The sequence below is a fragment of the Erythrolamprus reginae genome, chromosome 1 (genome assembly GCF_031021105.1).
Source record: "Erythrolamprus reginae isolate rEryReg1 chromosome 1, rEryReg1.hap1, whole genome shotgun sequence".
Classification (NCBI taxonomy): domain Eukaryota; kingdom Metazoa; phylum Chordata; class Lepidosauria; order Squamata; family Dipsadidae; genus Erythrolamprus; species Erythrolamprus reginae.
The window spans coordinates 271384179-271407342 of record NC_091950.1 but is presented as its reverse complement, the minus strand read 5'-3'; the positions used below and the strand labels follow the sequence as shown (position 1 = coordinate 271407342).

The window sequence follows — 23164 nt, the reverse complement described above, 5'->3', positions numbered from 1 at the left end:
TTGTGGCCTGTTTCAAATAGATTAAACAGTATGATAAAGAATTACTCATGGGAGAATCTTCAGGCCACATCATTTACTTTTCAGCTATGATTCATAATTAAAGAACAAGATATGATAGCTTATCCATTAATTTCACTTTAAGTCTGGCAATACTCTTGATCCTCAGCTGTCCCTGGATTCTAAGGTGGCAGCTGTGCCAAGAAACATCTTTGCACAATTGTGTCTAGTGTGCCAATTTGTTCCAAAGCCAGTGAGATTTAGCAAGTTATTCACCCTTTGATTGCATTGCATCTTGATTGTGTGTGTGTGTGAGAGAGAGAGAGAGAGAGAGAAGAGAAAGAAAGAAAGAGAGAGAGATTCAGTGTCCATATTTTTCACATTCCATGAATATGAGAATGTGGGTTAAGTAGTACCATTTGTACAGAAAAAGTTACATGACCAAAATAAAGGACAAGAGTGAGTTTTTTTAAAAAAAATGTAAAAAACAACTTTTTTAAATAAAGGATTGTCCTTTATAATAAAGGGACTAGCCTTGAATGAGATCTAGAAGCTGCCTTTGTGCAAAATGGAGCAGTAAGACTATTAATCAGTCAATGTACTGATCCCTGTAAGATCTCTCTGTACTGGTCTGTCAGCTGCTTATCGGGTGCAGTTTTAAAGTGTTCCTTTTGATGGCTTTAGACCTGATTATCTAAAGAGCAGCCTTTCCCAGTACAAATCTGTCTGTCAGATCTCAGAAGAGGCTGACTTAAAGATGATCCCTATCTGACAGCTTGCCTTTCTGTCCCTCTCTTCCTGAGTTGGGGCCATGCACTGTGCAACACATTCCCTAAGGAGTTGTGTTTGGCTACCACAATCTCAGTGTGCAGAAAATCTATACAGATATATCTCTTTTGCCATAGTCTTAATTGTTAGAAGCATGATGTTTTCATTTTAATCTACAACTCAGAATCACTAAGGAACATAAAATAAGATTGATGCGAAAATGACTATGGACATGATATAGCTACTTTGAGACTTCCTGACTTTACAAAAAAAAAAGGTCCCAATGTTAAAGGAAGCTAACATATTTAGCACAAATTTATTCTATGATTAGCACTGATTCTTGTAGCTTTCTGGAAAGTTTGTAGTACACACACACAAAATACGAAGAGATTTTAATATGGAACTATGTCCAGGGCTATAAGCAGATTTCTATTGAAATTCAGCTGAATGCAAACAGAGGCTTATTTTAGTCTTTTTCTGCCCCTAAGAAATAAATGCAGAAAAAAGCAGGAAGTGAGCCAGCAGGCACAATCCCAGCACCCACCCACCCCCATTAGATTGTAAGAAGAGTTTTATTGCGAATTACTCTTTTATTCTGTATTGGTACAACTTTTTTGTGGAAATTCATAGCTTCTTGCATTTCATGGACTTTGATCTTTAATGCTTTCCGATTTCCACCATTACATGCCTCTAAGTGCATGTCTGTGATACCTGATGTTAATTGAAGAGTATCCTTCAGGCGTCACAAAGAATACACTTATGCTCTGCAAAAGCTTACATGACAATAAACCTGTTCATCTTGAAAATATTAAGAACAATGTCACGTTTGCTGTAACAGACAAAAAGCAGCCCACTCGATAAACTAGACACCATTATTCATAAATCCCTGAATGGTAAATACAGATTGACTGTAGCTATTTGAGATGAAGTACTGTAGTTTGTAACTGAATTGTGATAAGTGTACTTTTAGGTTTCTTTTATCTTATGAGTGAACATTATATAAATATATTTAATAACTGCGTTTTGATGGATTTTCTTTAGTTTGATCACGCAGCTAATAATGAATTAGCCTGGGTTGACAAAACAGAAAAGAAACTGATGTCTCTGGGTGACATAAGACTTGAACGGGACCAGACCTTTGCTCAGTTGCAAATCCAAAAGGTAAACAAATTCCATTTGTGATGTGTTAAATCTATTCTCATTGCAAATTTGGTATCATTTATATTGTATGTGTTACAGTCAGCTTCCTGCTGCTCTTAATAGCAATCTGTTTTGTTATATGACTAGGGCTTTACCATGGAAATTTTGAAACACAAGGATACAATAGAAGAACTTGTTTCATCTGGGGATGAGCTCATGAAAACATGTGCAGAGGAGGAGAAACAAATTATGAAGGTAATAAGGCATTGCTTGCACTTACTTGGTAATGAAACTGAATATCTGAACCCAGATCCAATTTTTAAAGCTTGTGAAGCAATTGTTACTCATACGCCCCAGTTTGTGTTCATCTTCTATGACTTAGGAGGCCCACAGAGGTAGCCCACCTTGATAGGGAGGAAAAACAGAAAATATAAATGAGGAACTGCCCATTCACTTATATACATGAATGTTCTTAGTAACGGTTATGATAAACGTACTGGTTTCTTACAGAAAACCCACTCATACTTTATTCCTTGAATGCATAGTAAGGGTATGTTCCTTCAGCAGAATTCTTAGGGTATTTCAGCTTGTGTGAAAACGCAGTTGATTTTCAGTGATTCCTATCTGCGGTGTCATCTCCCACACTGAGGAACCCATGGCCTTCTAGAGTAGATACTTGAGGGAAATGAGAATTGCAGAGAGGACCTGATTTATAAAAATGCAGTGTTCTCTGATTTGTTATTGGGGATGCTCTGCTGAATGTAATGCCTTCTAGGGATAGAAGAAACCCTTTGGCCCATTAAAAATAAAGTTTAAGTTAAGGTTGGTTTCAGGAAGTTTGCCTAGACCCATTTACAGAATAGTCTTCTCCACAAAGAGCTGCCTGTTCATCTCCTATCTAGGATGCATCACAAACTTTGCTTAATATTGCCATTATTTCTTATGGAGCATACTTCCAGTTGTGCTTCCTTCATATTTATTTATTATTTATTTATTTTATTTATTCAATTTTTATGCCGCTCTTCTCCTTAGACTCAGGGCGGCTTACAACATGTTAGCAATAGCGCTTCTTAACAGAGCCAATCTATTGCCCCCACAATCCGGGTCCTCATTTTACCCACCTCAGAAGGATGGAAGGCTGAGTCAACCTTGAGCCGGTGATGAGATTTGAACCGCTGACTTACAGATCTACAGTCAGCTTCAGTGGCCTGCAGTACAGCACTCTACCTGCTGCGCCACCCTGGCTCATATCCATCCCTAGCTTTCTGTTTGTTTGTTTGTTTGTTTTAGTGAAAGTAAGACTCTGCACTTCTGAATATATACTGTGTTCCCCCCCAAATTAAGACCCTGTCTTATTTTTTTTGAACCCTGAAATAAGCACTTGACCTTATTGCCATGCACTCAAAAGCCCGATTGGGCTTATTATCAGGGGATGTCTTATTTAGGGGAAAACAGGGTATATATTCATACCTTTTTCAAATCTGTTGTGGATAAGTAGGTAAGAGATTGGGATTTTTATTCATTTTAAAATTTATTTTATTAAATTTGTTTGCCATCCAATTCAACACAAGGTGATTCTGGATGGCTTCCTATCCTATCAATAATAATAATAATAATAATAATAATAATAATAATAATAATAATAATAATAATAATACCGCACCTCTCCAAAGACTCGGGGCGGCTCACAACAGTAATAAAAACAGTATAACAATGGAACAAATTTAATAATAAAATATATAAAAACCTCAACAATTAAAAACCATACAGCACATACACATCAAACATGAAATATGATAAGCCTAGGGGAGATGTCTTAGATCCCCCATGCCTGGCGATATAGGTGGGTCTTAAGTAACTTGCGAAAGACAAGGAGGGTGGGGGCCATTCTAATCTCCGGGGAAGTTGATTCCAGAGGGCCGGGGCCACCACAGAGAAGGCTGTTCCCCTGGGGCATGCCAAGCAGCATTGTTTGGTCAATGGGACCCGGAGAAGGCCAACTCTGTGGGACCTTATCGGCCACTGGGATTTGTGCGGTAGAAGGCGGTTCCGGAGGTATTCTGGTCCAATGCCATGTAGGGCTTTAAAGGTCATTTAAAGGGGGCAATTAAACAAAGATTGACTAAACCTGTGATTCCTTGATTCTTTAATTTCTCACTCTGATCATAATTATTGAAAACAAAGATCTACAATAGTGTAGATGTCCTTTTGAAGATTCGACTGCCTCAGAGGCCAAACTAAGGCTTTCTTAGATTAAACGTATTGGGACTTAGACTCCTTAAATAGATGTATTTGGCCCAATTTCTCCCAATATTTAGGAAAATAATGAAAGCCCATCTGTTTCGCCAATTTTTAAATTGTGGGCTGGATTTTCTCTGCTATTACGTTATATAATTATCAATTACCAAACCATCTTGAGTGTTACATGGCTAGAACAACAGGCTATGAAGTTGATAAATCAGTTAATAACTGATAAAGTGTACAAACTGTTTGCTGAATTAAAAACTTGCAAAGCTGATAGATGGATGCTGTGGTTTCTTGATAACTTTGTTACAGAAAAAACTGGAAACTCTCTTGCATAAATACAACATGCTCTGTCAAATGAACTCTAAGAGAAACTTGCAACTAGAACGGGCTCAATCTCTAGTTAGCCAGTTTTGGGAGACCTATGAAGAGATTTGGCCATGGCTGACTGAAACTGAGACGATCATCTCACAACTTCCAGCACCAGCTCTTGAATATGAAACACTGAGGCAGCAGCAGGAAGAACATAGGGTAAGGCGTCTGGGAGATTCTCAATCATCAGGTCATGCTTGTCCCAAAGGACAAATCCTTTTTTAAAATCCTTCTTTTACTATTGTTATACATTTTTCTTTATTCCATTACACTTCCCTCCTCTCCTTCTCTCCTCCTTTCCCTTTCTACTTCCTCTTAGAAACATCCCTCTTAACCTTTTCCTAAGTGATTCTAATCATAATTCATCTTATATTTAACAGACTGATAGCATATATACCTACAACTTTTAATTGTTGGTGCACCTTCTAATTTCATATGCTTTCTATATCAGATCTATACATATAACTTCTTTATTTTAGGCAATTAGAGGCAATTAATAAGGTCTGAATTATATAGCAGTGCCCTGAAATGAACTGTTATACTTCAGGGCATTATATAACTATATATCTATATCTCTGTCTGTCTGTCTGTCTGTCTGTCTGTCTGTCTGTCTGTCTGTCTGTCTGTCTGTCTGTCTATCTATTAATCTAATCTATCTATCTATCTATCTATCTATCTATCTATCTATCTATCTATCTACTAATCTAATCTATCTATCTATCTAATCTATCTATCTTATCTATCTATCTATCTATCTATCTATCTATCTATCTATCTATCTATTGTTTTTATAATGAAGATTAAAACAAAACTTAAAAGATAAAATACAACTTTAGTCATTCTTAGAATAATTTAGAAATTGGCAACTTTTTAAGATAGCACTTAATTTAAATGATTGGTAATCTCCTAAATAAATATCATTTCATGGCATATACTTCATTCCACTTAATTTTAAAACTATACTATGAAAACCAGTGCCTTGAACAACAAGAATATTTAAAAAACAGAGTAGAAAGTGTAGGCAGAAAACAGAATAACATAGGACAACTCATAAAAACATTCAGCCAGTTATCCAGCGCTAGAAATGATTTATTAAGTACCAGCATTGTAAAAATTTCCAAATTGTTTAAATATAACTAAAAATAGCTTGCTAGTGTTTGAGAGTGGTATAACAAGCAGGAAAGGCAGAGTGTTTTCCATTTTTATTCATAGTGGCATAACAGGCTTATTCATTTTTTTTACACCTACAGAAAGCATGGGTGCAATATTTTCTTTTAAATAAGTAAGTAAGTATTGTAAGTAAGATGCAATTTCTTTCACTTGTTTAGTTACAGGTGAAGGCAGTTTGGCTGTAGGCTGTGGTTAAATGCATACATCCAGGATGAGTTACACTTTGGCCTTGTTTTTAGAAGAGATGTTTAGATTTTTCTTGCTATTTGAATTTGTAGGAGACAAATTGTAGACAACTAGAATGTGGCCTAGTAAGGCTGAGATACTGAAAATATTTTGCTCTGTTACAGCAACTGCGGGAATTGATTGCTGAGCATAAGCCTCACATAGATAAGATGAACAAAACTGGACCTCAACTCCTGGAGCTGAGCCCACAAGAGGGATTTCTAATCCAAGAGAAATATGTAGCAGCTGATGCTCTTTACAGTCAAATTAAAGAAGATGTCAAAAAGCGGGCCCTAGCACTGGATGAAGCCATTTCTCAATCAACTCAGGTATTTGTTGCTGTTGTTGTGTTGTTGTTGCTGCTGTTGTTTGTTTTTGTTTTTTCTCCAGAAGGATAGCAGATACATTCCCATTGGACAGCTTTGCTAATTTATATCACTGTATTTGCCGTACATATTCAGCTTATCAGGAGTACAACTCACCATATAGTAGGTGGAAAAAAATCACATCATGGTTACATAAATGCATTTTTCTTAACTGCTCAAGGATCAGAACCATTGAGAAATCTGTTTGGTGTAAAGGAAAATAATCTGATCCTCTCAAAAAAAAAGTTTGAGGGTAATTTTGTGATAAATGCTAAGTATGTACATTTTCTCAACGGATAAAAAAATATTCCCCAAAATAAAAATGTGTTTTCACAGAACGTTGGTCAATATGTCAGACTTAGGTCTATCCATATGCACTTATGCACATACTAACTTTATTGTTCAGCCAACAGCAGATGTCTTCAACGTAAATCTACCCAAGGTTAAAATAGAATGAATTGTCTAAGTGCCATTTTTAAATATTGTTGTAGAAATTCATTCTTTCTTGGTACTAGAAAGCAATGATTTGTTGCATTCACTATAAATGGGCTGCAAGTTCGTTAGAGGCCATTTCTAAACAAGGCTTGCATTGTGTAGTTTTCCCATTCCTGTTACAAAATTTTTGGCGGGGCTAAGAGACGTCTTCCATTTCTAATTGTGGGTTTCTTTTATAATATATTTTTTCTTAAACAAAACCCAGCAATAGAGAAAAAAGTAATAGCTGCCCAATGGCTTAGGACTGGTAGCAGTAAGGCCCCTCCACATGGAAGTACAATAAACATCTGATAGCAGCTAAGTACTGGCATCTACCCTTAAGAAATATCAAGAAGGAATCTCCCACTTTCTCTCTGATTGACTTCATCATGGCCAGAAACAGTGATTGGATTAGACAACTCAGAAGTTATTTAAAAGTTCCTTGTTTGATGAAACACAGTAACATTTAAATTAAATCTTCTGTTTAATCATTTAGACCAGTGGTCCCCAATCTTTTTGGCTCCATGGACAAATCCCGCACACACACAAATCAAGCTTCACACTCTCACCTGCCACTTACGATCTGGGGGTTTGGGACCCCTGGTTTAAAATACAATACTTGATATAAAATCATATTAATTGAAGATACTTCCACTAAAGCATGTTAACAAAGAATATTGATGCAGTAAAAAAATCTTCCCTAGTGATACAATCACATTTAAAAATACAATTCAGTATTAATTAATTCTAAAATAGATTGACACATTTATAAAACATTTGCACTCCATTGATTTACAGTGCTTACTGAATAGCTATGTGATCCATATAATTCTTTCCTCTACATGAAGAACAGAGAAATTGGATGTGTGATTGAATATCTACATGAAATCTCTTGGTCATATCCAGTATTATTTATTTGAAAGATACAAGAGTGAGGAGCAGGATTTTGATGATGGTGGTGGTGGTGATGGTGATATAGAATTGAATAGAATTCTTTATTGGCCAAGTGTGATTGGACACACAAGAAATTTGTCTTTGGTGCATATGCTCTCAGCGTACATAAAAGAAAAGATACATTTGTCAAGAATTATGAGTTATAACACTTAATGATTGTTATAGGGTACAAATAAACAATCAGGAAACAATCAATATTAATATAAATCATATGGATACAAGCAACAAGTTACAGTCATACAGTCATAAGTGGGAGAAGATGTGATGATAATAATAATAATAATAATAATAATAATAATAATATTTTTAAACTATTTTAAATTTTAAATTGTAAATTATTAGATTTGTCAGGAATTGTTTTTATTGCGTTGTGAGCCGCCCCGAGTCTACGGAGAGGGGCGGCATACAAATCTAATAAATAAAAATAATAATAAATAAAATAATAATAATAATAATAATAATTATTATTATTATTATTTATTAGATTTGTATGCCGTCCCTCTCCATAGACTCGGGGTGGCTCACAACAATAATAAAAACAATATACAGTGTAACAAATCTAATAATTAAAAGAAAGCATCTAAAAACCCGTCATTTAAAAAAACCATACAACACAAGCATACCATACATAAAACTCTTTAAGCCTGGGGGAGGTTGCTCAATTCCCCCACGCCTGGCGATTCCTCCACGCCTGATAGGAACAGTGATAGGAATATCCATTGAATATCCATTTAGTTGTGTCTGACTTTTAGCGGTTCTATGGGCAAGTCTCTCCACATCTTCCAATCTTACATTACTTGAGTTTTTATATGATCTTTCTGGTGTCAACTTTGATGGTGTCCAGCCTATGTACACACACACACACACACACACACACACACACACACAGAGTATCCATGTATGTAGGATCTGTGTATCTATATCCACCTGTGGCTCTTAGTAGCTGTAGCAGCGGCCACACCCTGGGCAACTGCTTTGACAGGCTAGCCAAACCAGGCTTGGAGTAGCCAGTGGTCATTGACCTTTGGCAAGATAGGTACTTGTCTATCCTGAATGAAGACAGATTCCGGTGGACTGAGCAGATGAAATCTACTAGAATAGGTCAACGGTCTCTGCAAGCGTTGTGGTATGCTAGGAGCACAGCAAGACAGGAAAGCTGTCCTGGTGAACCACTAGGAGAAAGGAAACTGACTGCAAACCTCCACTGCCTTGTGGCTATATCCATCATTGGAAATGGCTTCAGTGGTAAACCTTGAGGCAAAATCCGGAGCCAGAGTCCCAGAAGCAGTTCATGACTGTGTACAGCCATGTTCTGGTAACTCCTGCGACGTAGCTGGAACCAGTTGTATTGGCCTTTCCCATTCCATTGGGATATTTCAGAGACGTGGAGAGGGAGGATCTGCTACTTAGGTAACAGACTATCCTCCATACTAATCTACCCAGGCTTCATGGTCTGGGGAATCCAGATAACATGGTCTTTCAAGACTGAAGGAATGTCAATTTAATATGTAAGACAAGGAAATATTTTATACAGAACAATGATTATGTAAATATTTTGTTGGGCAGATAAGCCTTCTTCAGACCAATTGCTTCCATATGTGGTGCTAATTAATTTTGTTATCTCAAGATGGATAGCCTCACCCTTCCCCCCCACTCCTAATTTGGTTTGGTTTGGGGGGTGCATTTTTTGGTGTCCTACCCAGTTGCCCCTACTTACTCCTTCTCTATTGCAGTTCCATGATAAAATAGATTCAACTATTGAGAACCTGGACCGGATCGCTGAACGTTTGCGGCAGCCACCTTCAATCTCAGCTGAAGTTGAAAAGATTAAAGAACAGATCAGTGAAAATAAGAACGTCTCTGTAGATTTGGAAAAACTACAGCCGGTGTATGAAACTCTCAAGCTGAGGGGAGAAGAAATGATTGCACGTTCAGAAGGAGCTGATAAAGACATATCTGCTAAAGGTAATTGAGGTTACCTGATTGAAAATTCTTCTCCTATTTTTGTTGGAAGCATTAAAAAACAAAAATTATCTTGTACAGTGATACCTCGGCTTAAAAACGCTTCGTCATACAAACTTTTTGAGATACAAACCCAGGGTTTAAGATTTTTTTGCCTCTTCTTACAAACTATTTTCACCTTACAAACCCACCACAGCTGCTGGGATGCCCCGCCTCCAGACTTCCATTGCCAGCGAAGCACCCGTTTTGGCGCTGCTGGGATTTCCCTGAGGCTCCCCTCCATGGGAAATCCCACCTCTGGACTTCTGTGTTTTTGTGATGCAGCGCAAAAACGGGTGGTTCGCTGGCAACGGAAGTCCGGAGGTGGGGTTTCCCAGCGAGGGGAGCCTCAGTGAAATCTCAGCATTGCAAAAACACAGAGGTCCGGAGGTGGGGTTTCGAGGTCTTTGGTGTTTTTGCGATGCTGCGATTTCACTGATGCTCCCCTCGCTGGGAAACCCCACCTGTGGACTTCCATTGCCAGTGAAGCGCTCGTTTTTGCACTGCTGGGATTCCCCTGCAGCATCACAAAAACACAGAAGTCCGGAGATGGGGTTTCCTATGGAGGGGAAAATCAGGGGAATCCCAGCAGCGCAAAAACAGACGCTTCGGCTGGCAAAAGGGGTGAATTTTGGGCTTGCACGCATTAATCGCTTTTCCATTGATTCCTATGGGAAACATTGTTTCATCTTACAAACTTTTCACCTTAAGAACCTCGTCCCGGAACCAATTAAGTTTGTAAGACAAGGTATCACTGTATTAGCTGTTTCTGAGGGAATTATCTTGTATTAGCTGTTTCTCATGCATGCCTCTTGTTTTATATATAGTTGTCTGTATATGCATGTATTGCTTTATATTCCATTATTTATCTCATCCTTTAATAGCACATTTTCAATCCCACAATATTTACACTGCAAGATAAATGCATAACAGATCATTTACAAGCTTCTCTCAAGGACGTGTAGATTGCTCTGCCTGTGTAACTTGTTAATGTTATTTTTGCTGCCTAGTTGTTCAAGATAAGCTCGATCAGATGGTCTTTATCTGGGAGGACATCCATGCTTTGGCTGAGGAAAGGGAAATGAAGCTCCTTGATGTCATGGAATTAGCAGAGAAGTTTTGGTGTGATCATATGGCTCTCACAGCCACCATCAAAGATATTCAAGATTTTATCAGAGAACTAGAAAGAGCAGGGATTGATCCTTCAGTGGTGAAGCAACAGCACGAAGCAGCAGAGGTAAATAAAATGCTTCTACTTCCATCTAAAGAATGAAATTCTATGCCCATTTTCTGGAAAAGGTACATTAAGCACCATATTCCTCCTTCAAATCAAAATTATTGGATACTTCTAAGTAGGTTTCTATCATTATGTATATCTCGGAAGAATTCACCATCCATGAATGTTGAAATGTAATTAGCACTTGATATAACTCTTGTCTCACAATCAGGAGGTTGTGAATTCAATCCGAGGTAGAGGAAGATGTAGGGTCTTCTGCTTGGGCAGGAGGTTGGATTAGATGACCTGCAAGGTCCCTTCCAACTCTGTTAATCCTCCTAACATAATGGTGTCAAGTTTACACTCTCTTCTCCCCACTCTTCTCCTCTCCCTCCTTCCTCCTCTCCCATAGTCAAAAAACTAAGTGGACCTGGACCTAGATAATGCTTTGTTGGGAGACCTCTGTTTATTATTTATTTATTATTGGGATTTATAGGCCGCCCAACTCCTTGCGGACTATGTGTGACAAACAATGATATAAAATACAATAAAAATATTTTAAAAACCCTTTATATTTAAACATTCATAACTATTCAGCTGGGACAAGATGGAACTGTTCACCGGCTCCAGGCCCGCCAGCAAAGTTATGTTTTTACAGCCTTCCGGAAGGGCAAGAGGGTGGGGACCGTGCTGATTTCAGGGGGAGTTGATTCCATAGAGCTGGAGCTGCCACAGAGAAGGCCCTCTCACGTGATCCTTCCAGCCGCCATTGTCTGGCCGAAGGAACCATGAGAAGACCAACTCTGTGGGCCCTAAGTGGTCACTGGGAGGTATGTGGCAGAATGTGGTCCTGTACATCAGTGTTTCCCAACCTTGAGCACTTGAAGGTATCTGGACTTCAACTCCCAGAATTCCCCAGCCAGCATTCGCTGGTTGGGGAATTCTGGGAGTTGAAGTCCAAATATCTTCAAGTGGCCAAGGTTGGGAAACACTGCTGTACATAATCTGGTCCTAAGCCATGTAGGGCTTTAAAGGTGATAGCCAACACCTTGAATTGTGTACAGACACTGATTGGGAGCCAATGCAGCTTGCGGAGTGTTGGTGTAATGTGGGTGGACCTAGGTGGTGGTCCAGTCTTAGCTGCAGATCTAGGAGGACGCGCAAGTTGCAGACCTGATCTGTAGGGGTTAATATTACCCCCTTCCCCACAGAGCTAAGGATGGATGGATCGAACTGTCCTTTGCAGGCAATGCCCAGAGCCATTCTGTCTTGTCCGGGTTGAGCTTGAAGCAGTTAACACCCATCCAGACCCTAACAGCCTCCAGGCACCGGCACATCACGTCGACCGCTTTGCAAAATTGGCATGGGGTGGAGATGTAAAGCTCATGATACCCAGCTCATGATGACACTCAACTCATGATTCATCACCCCATGCGCCAGCAGTTTCATGTAGATGTTAAACAGGGGAGAGAGAACTCCACAAAGGAGCGGCCCGGGGGTCAACCTTTCTCCCCACACAAACACCAATCGATTGGAGAGATAGGAGGAGAACCACTGGGAAACGGTGACTCCCACTCCCAACCCCTCCAATCGTCGCAGAAAGATATCATGTTCAATGGTATTTAAAGCCGCTGAGAGATTAAGGAGCGCTAAGATAGTGGAATGATTCCCATCTAGGGCTTCCCATTAGCGTGACCAAAGCAGTTTTAGTGCTGTAGCCAGGCCTGAACTCCGACTGATACAGATCTCATCCAAGGATCGTAGGAGCTGGAGTGCCACCACCCTCTCAACAACTTTACCTATAAAAGGCAGGTTGGAGACTGGACAATAGTTTTTTGAATTGGCTAGATCCAGGGAAGGATTCTTGAGGAGGGGCTGCCCCACAGCCTCATTAAGAGACTGTGGGAAGGACCCCTCAATCAAGAAGCTGTTGATTAACGCCTGAATCCAGCCGCGCATCACCTACCTACTGGCCAGAACCAGCTAGGAGGGACACGGGTCCAGTAAACAGGTAGAGGAGCCCATCGCTCCCATGGCCTTGCCCACTGCCTCAGGTGTCACCAAGTCAAATTCATCCCATAAAACAGGACTAAAACTTGTCCTATCATTTCAGTCGACATTGCCCAATCGAATCCTAGGACCGTAATCTAATTTGGGGGGGGGGGGGAAGCGACATCTCAGGGAAAACAATGTCTATCTTATTCTGCATAGGGACACTTTCATGAAGTCACTGGATTCTACTTGGACTTCAAGGAGGTGCTGTGTTGTATTTTTTCAGTCCTAGAAATAAACATTTCCATCACAATGGCTTATGTTCATGTGGAAAAACATGTGCCACCAAGACATTTCCTATAGATTATGCTATTATGATTTGTTAAAGCTTAAAAAATGTGAGGTATGTGAAAAATATTTTGAGAAAGGGATGCTAGTATTCACCTTATTTTCTAAGAAATGATGGGGGGGGGGGTGTATGGTAGTTATAATATTATTTCCCTGAAATACAAGGAATACTAAAGTATTTCTGCATTGACTTCCTATCGAGTTGGGAGAAGGGATCAGAGTTCTTGATCATCAGGCAACATACAAGTTCAATTATTATAATTATTAAACATAATTAATATGTTGTGCTCTTTAAATTTTTAATATTTTAATATTAAAAATAATAATCTTTAAGTAGCAAGTAAATATTTGTTGCTAAAGCTAATTTGCTTTTCTTAAATATTAGAATGATAGTTTGCAAAACCATGTTGTCTTTTTTCATCTAGGCCATCAAGGAAGAGATAGATGGGTTACAAGAAGAACTTGATGCCGTTGTGAATCTTGGCTCTGAACTCATAGCTGCATGTGGCGAACCTGACAAACCATTAGTCAACAAAAGTATAGATGAGGTAATGATCATGTAAACATTTGAGGCTTGATGGTTCTCTGAAGGGACTAGAAACCTCTAATTTTGGGAGAGCATGGCTTATATTGAGTCAGACATTGATATAGTTACAGTACACCAGATTGTGAATACCAATTGTCTATGAGCTAAGGTTTTTGTTTTAGTTCTAATAATAATAATTGAACTGTGTATTTTCAGCATGTGGCTTACAGTATGTTCCTCTGTTAAACAAAATAAGGCCATTGTGGGCCTAAAGTTTGAATGAAAGGAATTCTAATCTTAATTAGAAATCACATTAACTTGTAGTAGCTAATAATTAATCTCACTCCCTTTGCAATTTTAGGGAGACTTAGACTATTCTTTGCGTTGTAATAAATTTTTTTTTTTTCAAATAAAGACATAAAACTCTTGTTCTTTTGATTTTATTCACCATTTCAAATGTAGCTAAATTCCATTTGGGATGGTTTAAATAAAACATGGAAGGAACGTGTTGACAAACTTGGAGAAGCTATGCAGGCTGCTGTTCAGTATCAAGATGGACTGCAGGTACAATTTTTAACTAAGTTTAGTTATAATCTTTGTTTGGTAGGATATTTACAAAAATGTTTCTTAAAAATGAAAAACTACCAATTAGGGTTCATGAAATGTTTTATTAATCACCCAATTGTTCCTCAAAATCTATAGAGTTGTGCATGTTTTATGATTTGGCAAAAGTCTTTCTGACCATAGATGTGATAGGCCACTTTTTAAAAGCACCTGTCTTTTTAATAAAAGATGGGAGCTGGGTAAAAGGTTTGAAGTATTGTGCTATCTTTGGGAATCATCTCACCCACCCCACCCACCCATTTCCAAGACAGCTCAAATTACACCAGGGGAGAAATGCTCCCAGTTCGCTCGTGCCTATTGGTCGTCGGCGAGCCAGTCACGAAGGGAGCATGAGGCTCTGCCCGCCCACCCAGAGTTTGAAATAACCATTTGAGTTTATTTCACTTTGCGCATGTGCAGAGGGTAAAAGAACCCAAATGGCAGCATCCAAGCAGGTGGGTGGAACCTCCAAGTCTACGGAGAGGGGCGGCATACAAATCCAATAAATGAATGAATGAATGAATGAAAGAAAGAAAGAAAGAAAGAAAGAAAGAAAGAAAGAAAGAAAGAAAGCTCCCTTTGTAACCAGTTCTCCGACAACTGACAGGCACGAGCAAACTGGAAGTATTTCACCCCTGAATTACACTGTCTTCGGAATTCTTTGCCTGTTTCTAATCCAAAACCTTTCCAAAGGGGTCTTGGATAGCTTGACAAAAAACCCAGAAATAATGTTGAAGAAACAGTGGCAGATAACATTTATTTGCATTGAATTATCCCACATGGAATTGTCCTGGGCAAGTTGTCCTGTAGTGAAATGGTTGTGGCAAGATGGCCACAATGAGTTGACCATGGCAAAGTGTCTCGTTCTGTTCCCAAAGATTGTGCAATTTGGGTAGGGTTCAGAAAACATTTGCCAGAGAAGCTGAGTCCCAAAAGAGACAACAAAGGCAGTAAGGCACTTGGCACAAAAGGTGAAACGGGGAACTGGGAAATAAGGCAGCTGGATAAAGGGATGTCTGCTGGTGTTTGATAGGAAGTGAAGGAATGCACGCTAACTTGTTTGATGGGCCAGGGTGGAGTCACATGGAGCTGGGGAGAAGATAGCTGGGCAAATGAATATTTGCTGGCACTTAACTGAGGCTTCCTGGGTTATGGCAGGCAGCCATGGAGCTATATAGTTCTGTAGCTGCTTGTGACCTCACAAGGCACTGTGTAGGATATCCAAAAGAGCAGAAATAGGGAAGGAGACGGGTGGAGAGAGTGAAAACACCTCAGTAGTATAAGTGTGTGTCTGTGCTACAAAGTACAGTGGTACCTCGGTTCTCGGCCACAATTCATTCTGGAAGTGTGGTCGAGAACCGATTTGGTTGAGAACCGAAACAGTTTAAGATAAATTCCCCTCCTCAGTTGTCTCTCCCTCTAGCTTGCCTGCTTCTGTTCCCGTGTCTCTCTCTCTCTCTCTCTCTCTCTGTGTGTAGCTTGCCCCTCTCCGAGTCTTCGGAGAGGGGCGGCATACAAATCTAATAAATTGAATTGAATTGAATTGCCGGCTTCCGGCTTCAGTTCTCTTGCTCGCCCGCTTCTATCCCCGTCTCTCTCTCTCTCTCTGTAGCTTGCCGGCTTCTATCTTCAGCTCTCTCACTCGCCCGCTTCTGTCCCTGGCTCTCTCTCTCTCTGTGTAGCTTGCCGGCTTCTGTCTTCAGCTCTCTCAAGTGTTCGAGTTCCAAATATTTGTTCGGATTTCAGGGCAAAAGTTTCTTGAATTTCCTGGTCGAATACCGATTTGTTCGAACTGAGAAGCGTTCGAAAACCGAGGTACCACTGTACCAAAATTTTGATCATGCTGGGATGCTGCAATAAACATAATTTCAGGCACAGTTCATAACCCCACCCACCCACTCCCGCAACATCAATTTTGAAAAGTCATTGAATGAATGGTTATAAGTCAAGGATTATCTGTAGTAGATCAGGAGATATTCTACTGAAAGTGTGTACAAGTAGCGCTCAACTTACAATTTCAACTGGGTCTTGAATTTCTGTTGCTAAGCGATGTGACCGTTAAGCATTATCACATGACTGGACCCAATTTCATGACCATTTTTATCATGGTCATTAAGCAAATCATCACAGTCATTAAATGAATTAGGTTTTGCAAATTGATTTTGTTTGTTTGGGAAAGTTGTAACTTGTGATCACATGGCCACCAGACACTGCAAACGTTGTAAATGCGAACCAGTTGTCAATTGTCCAAATTTGATCACATGACTCTGGGTGTGGCGCAGTAGTCATAACTTTGAGGACAGGGGGTAAGTCACAAATTCTGATGCTGATGTAACTTTTAATTATCATTAAACTAATGGTCATAAGTTGACAATTATATTCAGTTACATTCAGAGTTCAGGTACCTCGACCTTTGGTCAGGATACTTGATTTATCTGTAGATTTTTCAAGCAAAGTCTTTGAAAAAGTTAAGTGGTTAAACTTGGGAAAAGATTAAATATTAAATCTCTTTTGTCAGCCTCTTTGCTGTAGAGTTTCCAAATTAAATGCCCCTTTTAATATATCAATAAATTAAACCTATAACATCTATTCAGTAGTTCAAAATTGTTGTTCTTCTGCAATTTTTATAGTGCATTTCATTTATGTATGAATTTGAACAAATTTCATTTGATTTAAATTCAAACTATTCATAGTTATTTGTGACGTCTATAATGGTAGAAGGTTGAATTTCACTCAGTGAACATCATTTCACATTTTATGAAATCCTATTGTATTACCTCATTAGTCTTACTAAATATTGCCCCGCTCAGCACATTATAGGTTTTAACATAATTGGGTCATTTACAATTCCAAATGAAATCTCCGCTTCACTACTTTGGCTCATAGACATTATCCATCAATGACAGATAATACATATTATCTATACTGAAATTTTCCAATAGTTAAAAGTATTTTACTTAAACGGGAGTCTTGTACTCATTATCTGAACAGGTCCTATTAAGCTTAGCATACTAAATACTGATTTGAAATCAGTTTCTTCTATTAAATATTGTCATCCTGAAGGGCTGAGGAAGTGTGTCACAGTTCCCATCCACTGGAGCAGCATTTCTCCAGAGATAAGGATAGTGCCCTCTCTGAGAAATAAACATTAAAGGGTGGGGAAAGAGATTTTTGTCCATACTGCATCCCAATCTTCACTTCTGGACAGCATTTTTTTCCCAGCACAAAGGGCAAAAGCCACAAAGCCCACCGCTCCAAGCAGTGCCAGAGGTTGTAGGGAAGTATCTAATACTAATATCGAATGACCTAAGTGCTAAAGCCCACTGCAACAATATCGCCAAAAAAGCTTCTAGAGTTGTTAACCTGATCCTATGCAGGTTCTGCTCAGGCAATCTCACACTACTCACAAGAGCCTACAAAACTTTTGCCAGACCCATCCTAGACTACTGCTCATCTGTCTGGAACGCATACCACATCTCAGACATCAATACCCTTGAAAGGAGCCCTTCACTCTTCCACTCGAAACAGAATATCCTACGAAAATAGACTAACAATCCTGGGCCTAGAAAGCCTAGAACTACGGCGCCTAAAACACAATTTGAGTATTGCCCACAAGATCATATGCTGCAACGTCCTACCGGTCAATGACTACTTCAGCTTCAACTGCAACAACACAAGAGCACGCAACAGATTCAAACTTAATACGAACCGCTCCAAACTTGACTGTTAAAAAATATGATTTCAACAATCGAGTTATCGAAGCATGGAACTCATTGCCAGACTCAATTGTGTCAACCCCTAACCCCCAACACCTCCCTTAGACTCTCCACGATTGACCTCTCTAGGTTCCTAAGAGGCCAGTAGGGGGCGTACATAAGTGCACTGGTGTGCCTTTCGTACCCTGTCCAATTGTCTTTCCTTTCTCTCACTTATATATATTTTCTTTCTTTCATATATCCTCTCCTCTAAGTTCACTTTACCCTTATATATATTACTACATGTCTATTTTTCTTCCTATGTATTTGTGTATTGGATGAATGAATGAATGAATGAATGAATGAAGAATGAATGAATGAATGAATGAATGAATGAATAAAGAAAGAAAGAAAGAAAGTCTAATGGCACCTTTACTTCAACCACGAAGAAGCTCCCACTAGTGGGAAGTGCCCCATATTGCAGCTCCAAAGGAAATGCTGCTAAACTGCCTTCCTGGTGTTTCCTGTGAAATTTGAATTGAACTGAAAGTTAACACAGAGGCGAAATTCTTCAGGTTCTGATAGGTTTTCGAGAACCAGTACCAGAAATTTTGAGTAGTTCGAAGGACCGGCTAATACCACTGCTGTCTGACCCCAAAGTGGGGTGGGAATAGAGATTTTTCAGTATCTTTCTCCTGTCATGGCCACTAAGCCCCGCCCACAGAACCGGTAGGGAAAAAATTTGAATTTCACTCCTGCTCAGCTTCCAGATCTTAAAGAAAGCTTGACTACATTTTGGTGTTGAAGAAGGACTGCATCAATGTCAGGTCTGTGGCATCTCTAGGTGGAAATTTTCATTTTGGCAGGTTCTTAGAGATGACTAAGGATATCTTGATTAAAATTAGAGATTAGAGATATATTGGCATCTGTGGCAGATTCAAAATGGCAGATGTGCCATTATGATAGAAATGATGGCAACACACACAATAGAGGCAAGATTCTCTCCCATTCTCTCTCTCTCTTTCTCTCTCTCTCTCTCTCTCTCACACACACACACACACACACAAACACACACACAAACACACACACCAATGCTCATGACCTGATGTCCAGCTCTGAACTTCCTTCAAAAGTCATTGAAGCCATTTAAGATCCCAGTAAATGAGCTATCATAGACAAAAAGGCTATATTCTGTGTTGTACAAGATAGGACTTTATTCTTCACGTCTCCCAACTCCCCCTCTAAATCCTTAAATTATTTCAGAATGTTCTCTAAACTTCAGAGCAACTGGGATGGGGGAAAATGTATCATGATGTCATTATGTATAAAGGCAAATCAGAATTTTAAAAGAAATGGCAGTACAGTATGCGGAAACTTGAGTATAAATGTATACATTCTTGCAGTTTTTCTCATGTGACAAAGAATATACAGCTCATTGTTAATATGCATCAACATTATGTTATTTTAATTATATTATTTTAACAGGCTATGTTTGACTGGGTGGATATTGCTGGTAGTAAATTAAGTTCAATGTCACCAGTTGGAACAGAACTAGAAACAGTAAAACAGCAAACAGAGGAGCTGAAGGTATGAAACGAAACTTTAAATTTTTTATTTGGTCAGGGGATAGTACTTTGCAGCTTCTTTTGTACTGTGTATTGAATTCCTTCTTGTCTTGTGGGTATGACATAAAATGAAATTCTTTTTTAAAAAAGATAATTGTGAGGGGTATTTTAATACAAGGTTATTCCTTTAGATTGCTTTTTTTTCTTCAGCACTCTGTTTCCCTTTTGAAATATGGGCAAACTTCCTAGTTTTGGACACCATGGATTATTCTTAAATTTTCAGAATTTATTCCCTTTCCAGCCTTCTGGTGTATGAAACAGAAAGCCCCCGTGAATTCCAAAAGATGGCTTAGAATGAAAAGATGACTCATTCTGTTCATAATACCTGGATACTTAATTGTGCACTTTACGCAGGAAGCAGAGATAATGTGGGATATCCTGTTTTGCAGCACTGTTTTAGACTAGATGATCCAGTCTAACTCTGTTTTTGCGTGTGCAAAGCTGAGGTGGACAAGTTTTAAAAATAAACAGGAAACCATCAGCCAAAGTAAGCTTTTACAGTGGCTTGACGTTGAAAATTTAGAATTCCAACATTTCTATTAGAATGGAAAGCAAGGATTAAGAAATCATTAGGGATTGAGTCAGGCAATTATAGTGATACATCATCCTGGCTTACCAGAATGGGAAACATTTCTGCATGTCTCTGCTTTACTCTTTTGCACTGCATAACTCACCCAGATACATCTCTCAATATCTTTACTAGAGAGACAGTTGGAGCCACAGTCAAGATTTTTTTTTCAATGATTGTCAAAGGAATGGGGAGAAGGTGGGGGAAGTCCACTGTATCATAATCCTATATCTCCTATACCTTTCTTCTATTCCTATATCTCTTCTTCTATTCCTTCATTGATATGTTCTATTACTATACCTTCTTTTCTATTATTTCTTAGATATATTTTACTATGAGTATCTCCTCTATAACCTCCATTATGTATTTTAACTATGGGTATATAGATATATACCCACTAAAACCCTCATTGTGTATTGGATAAAATAAATAAATAAAATAAAATAAAATAAAATAAATAAGGCTTGTTGGAATGGAAAGCAGTACCCAATGGGACTTTGGAAAAACTCTTTGCCCCTGTACATCTAGACCAAAATGTGTTATATGATATGTATCTGTTCTTAGTTTGTTCTAATAAAGTTTATTAAAAAGGACTTTGAAGCAATGGCTTTTAATAAAATGGGAACATAATGGCTTATAAATACCTAAAAATTGAAATGCAGTACAAAAAGTAGGCTGTGTGTTATTCCCCCCCACCCCCCGAACTATGAATCCAGAGTTCTCTGATTTATTTTACTTCCTCCTGTCATATGCCTTGGTTAAAAAAATAGGAAAAAATATGTTTAAAAAAAAGGAATACATGTGAATATGTCCACATGGTAGCCATCTACTTCAATTGTATCCCAGACAGGAAGAAGGTGAAGAGTTGCAAAGTTTTGGACTTTTCAAAGCTTTGCGTTGTAAGCTACCCAGGAGTCCTAACTGTTCAGTCACAGATGGGGATGTATGTGTATGAGAGATTTGTGTGTGATATATTACTATGATTTCCCTCTCTTCAGGACAAAAGAATAATGAAGTATGCTGTCCTTTTATATTTCAGGAAAAAAAGGTGTGCTTTAGTTGTCTAATTCAGTGTTTCCCAACCTTGGCCACTTGAAGATAACTGGACTTCAACTCCCAGAATTCTGGGAGTTGAAGTCCAGATATCTTCAAGTGGCCAAGGTTGGGAAACACTGGTCTAATTTATGAAGAATACTAGGTTAGAAAGTAGAAACCTGCTCAGTGAAAGCCTGACACTAATTTTCACAATAAACGAATAAGGTCAAGGTTGTATTTGATATGTGTGTCCTTGAATTTCTACAGCAATTTAAAAAAGAAGCCTACCAACAACAGATAGAAATGGAACGACTGAACCATCAGGCCGAACTGTTGTTGAAAAAAGTCACAGAGGAAAGTGAGAAGCATACTGTTCAAGATCCTTTGTGTGAACTCCGGTTACTATGGGAATGTCTAGAGGATAAAATCATTAGCCGCCAGGTAAATTAGGTTTGGCTGAAAGCTTACTCTATATAGCAGAATATCTTCCGAAACTGTAATGGAATATTTGAACTAAAGGCATTAAGATACACAAATTTCAAATTCAATGATATCATTTGTTGAAACTAATACGTAATGGTGTTTAATTAATTTGATCATTATATTTCTTTTTTGAGAAATTGTAGACAGTATATATAACAAGTTGAAAAGAAAATGACGCAACAAACATTAATGTCCCCATCACGTGCCTGAACTTGCTATGTTTCCAACCAGTAGATTAATAGTAATAGATTTCTTACTCGTTTTCTTTTTCCTAGTTCCTTTTCCCTCCTTTGGATCAAATTGTTTAAAAAGCTGTGTTTTGTACTTTAAATCTTGTTATATTATTTATTATGTTTCACTAATACAATTTTTAAAAATGAGAAAACAAAATAGTGCAACGATTATTCTCTTATTCTTGTAAGCCACCTTGAGTCACAATGTGCGAATAGGCAGCAATATAAATTATCTAAATAAAATAAATTAATAAATAAATAAGCAAAAAAGATGTGAGGCTCACAGTGAGCATATTCTGGGACGTTGGTGTTATTAAGATGTAACTCCCAACCTATCATGAAGTTGTAAAACCACTAACTTTTACATTAACCTCTTATGGGATAAATGAGGCAAAAGTAAGCTATTCAAGAAGTCTTACATAATTACATATGTTACTAGCATTAAATGCTCTTGTCTAATCTGGTTTGCAGGTTCTATTTTATATATATAATAAAATAAATTTTGGGTGACACTTGTAGGTGTTCATCAGAGTTTTCCACGCACATAAAAACGATTGAAGATTTAGCATTTGTGTCATGATTTTTTTATATTCTTCTTTTTGAACAGCATAAATTGGAAGGTGCTTTATTAGCTTTGGGGCAGTTCCAGCATGCTCTGGATGAGTTGCTGACATGGCTGACACATACTGAAGACCTGCTGAACGAACAGAGGCCAGTGGGAGGTGACCCCAAAGCTATTGAAATTGAGCTGGCCAAACATCATGTACGTAACTGGTATTTCTGGGCTTCATTGTTAGATATAATTACTGAATGGAAATAACTGCTCCATATTAACAATTGAAGTAGGTCAGATTTTGGGAAAAGGTCATTTGGAGCTCAAATCTCAACAGAGTGCATAATGTAGAACTCAGGAAAAAGCAAGCATGTTTCAGAAGCCAAATTTCGGTACAGACAAATACAAAAAATGAGAGCCAAGTTAATCATGTGCCAGTCCACAATCAATCAGGAAACCAGAAGGAACACATATTTAGGAATTCTGGTCCAAGGTTTGAAAATTTGTTCCCTAATTGAAGCCCCTTTTCTTATAGCACAGCCCTACATGCCTATGTTCTTGAATCATCTTTCTTTTG

General features: G+C 38.5%; 1 protein-coding gene across 12 annotated transcripts in view; it reads left to right on the top strand.

The window, feature by feature from the left end:
• LOC139156879 (dystonin-like) overlaps window positions 1-23164 on the top strand; it is a 400586-nt gene that overhangs the window by 305553 nt on the left and 71869 nt on the right. For all 12 annotated transcript variants that reach the window (XM_070733016.1, XM_070733011.1, XM_070733010.1 and 9 more), the window contains 11 exons: window positions 1807-1926; window positions 2053-2160; window positions 4462-4680; window positions 6042-6245; window positions 9443-9674; window positions 10721-10947; window positions 13692-13814; window positions 14255-14356; window positions 19576-19677; window positions 21586-21759; window positions 22642-22797. In XM_070733016.1, the coding sequence (XP_070589117.1) occupies window positions 1807-1926; window positions 2053-2160; window positions 4462-4680; window positions 6042-6245; window positions 9443-9674; window positions 10721-10947; window positions 13692-13814; window positions 14255-14356; window positions 19576-19677; window positions 21586-21759; window positions 22642-22797 (1767 nt within the window). The remainder of the gene's footprint in view (window positions 1-1806; window positions 1927-2052; window positions 2161-4461; window positions 4681-6041; window positions 6246-9442; window positions 9675-10720; window positions 10948-13691; window positions 13815-14254; window positions 14357-19575; window positions 19678-21585; window positions 21760-22641; window positions 22798-23164) is intronic.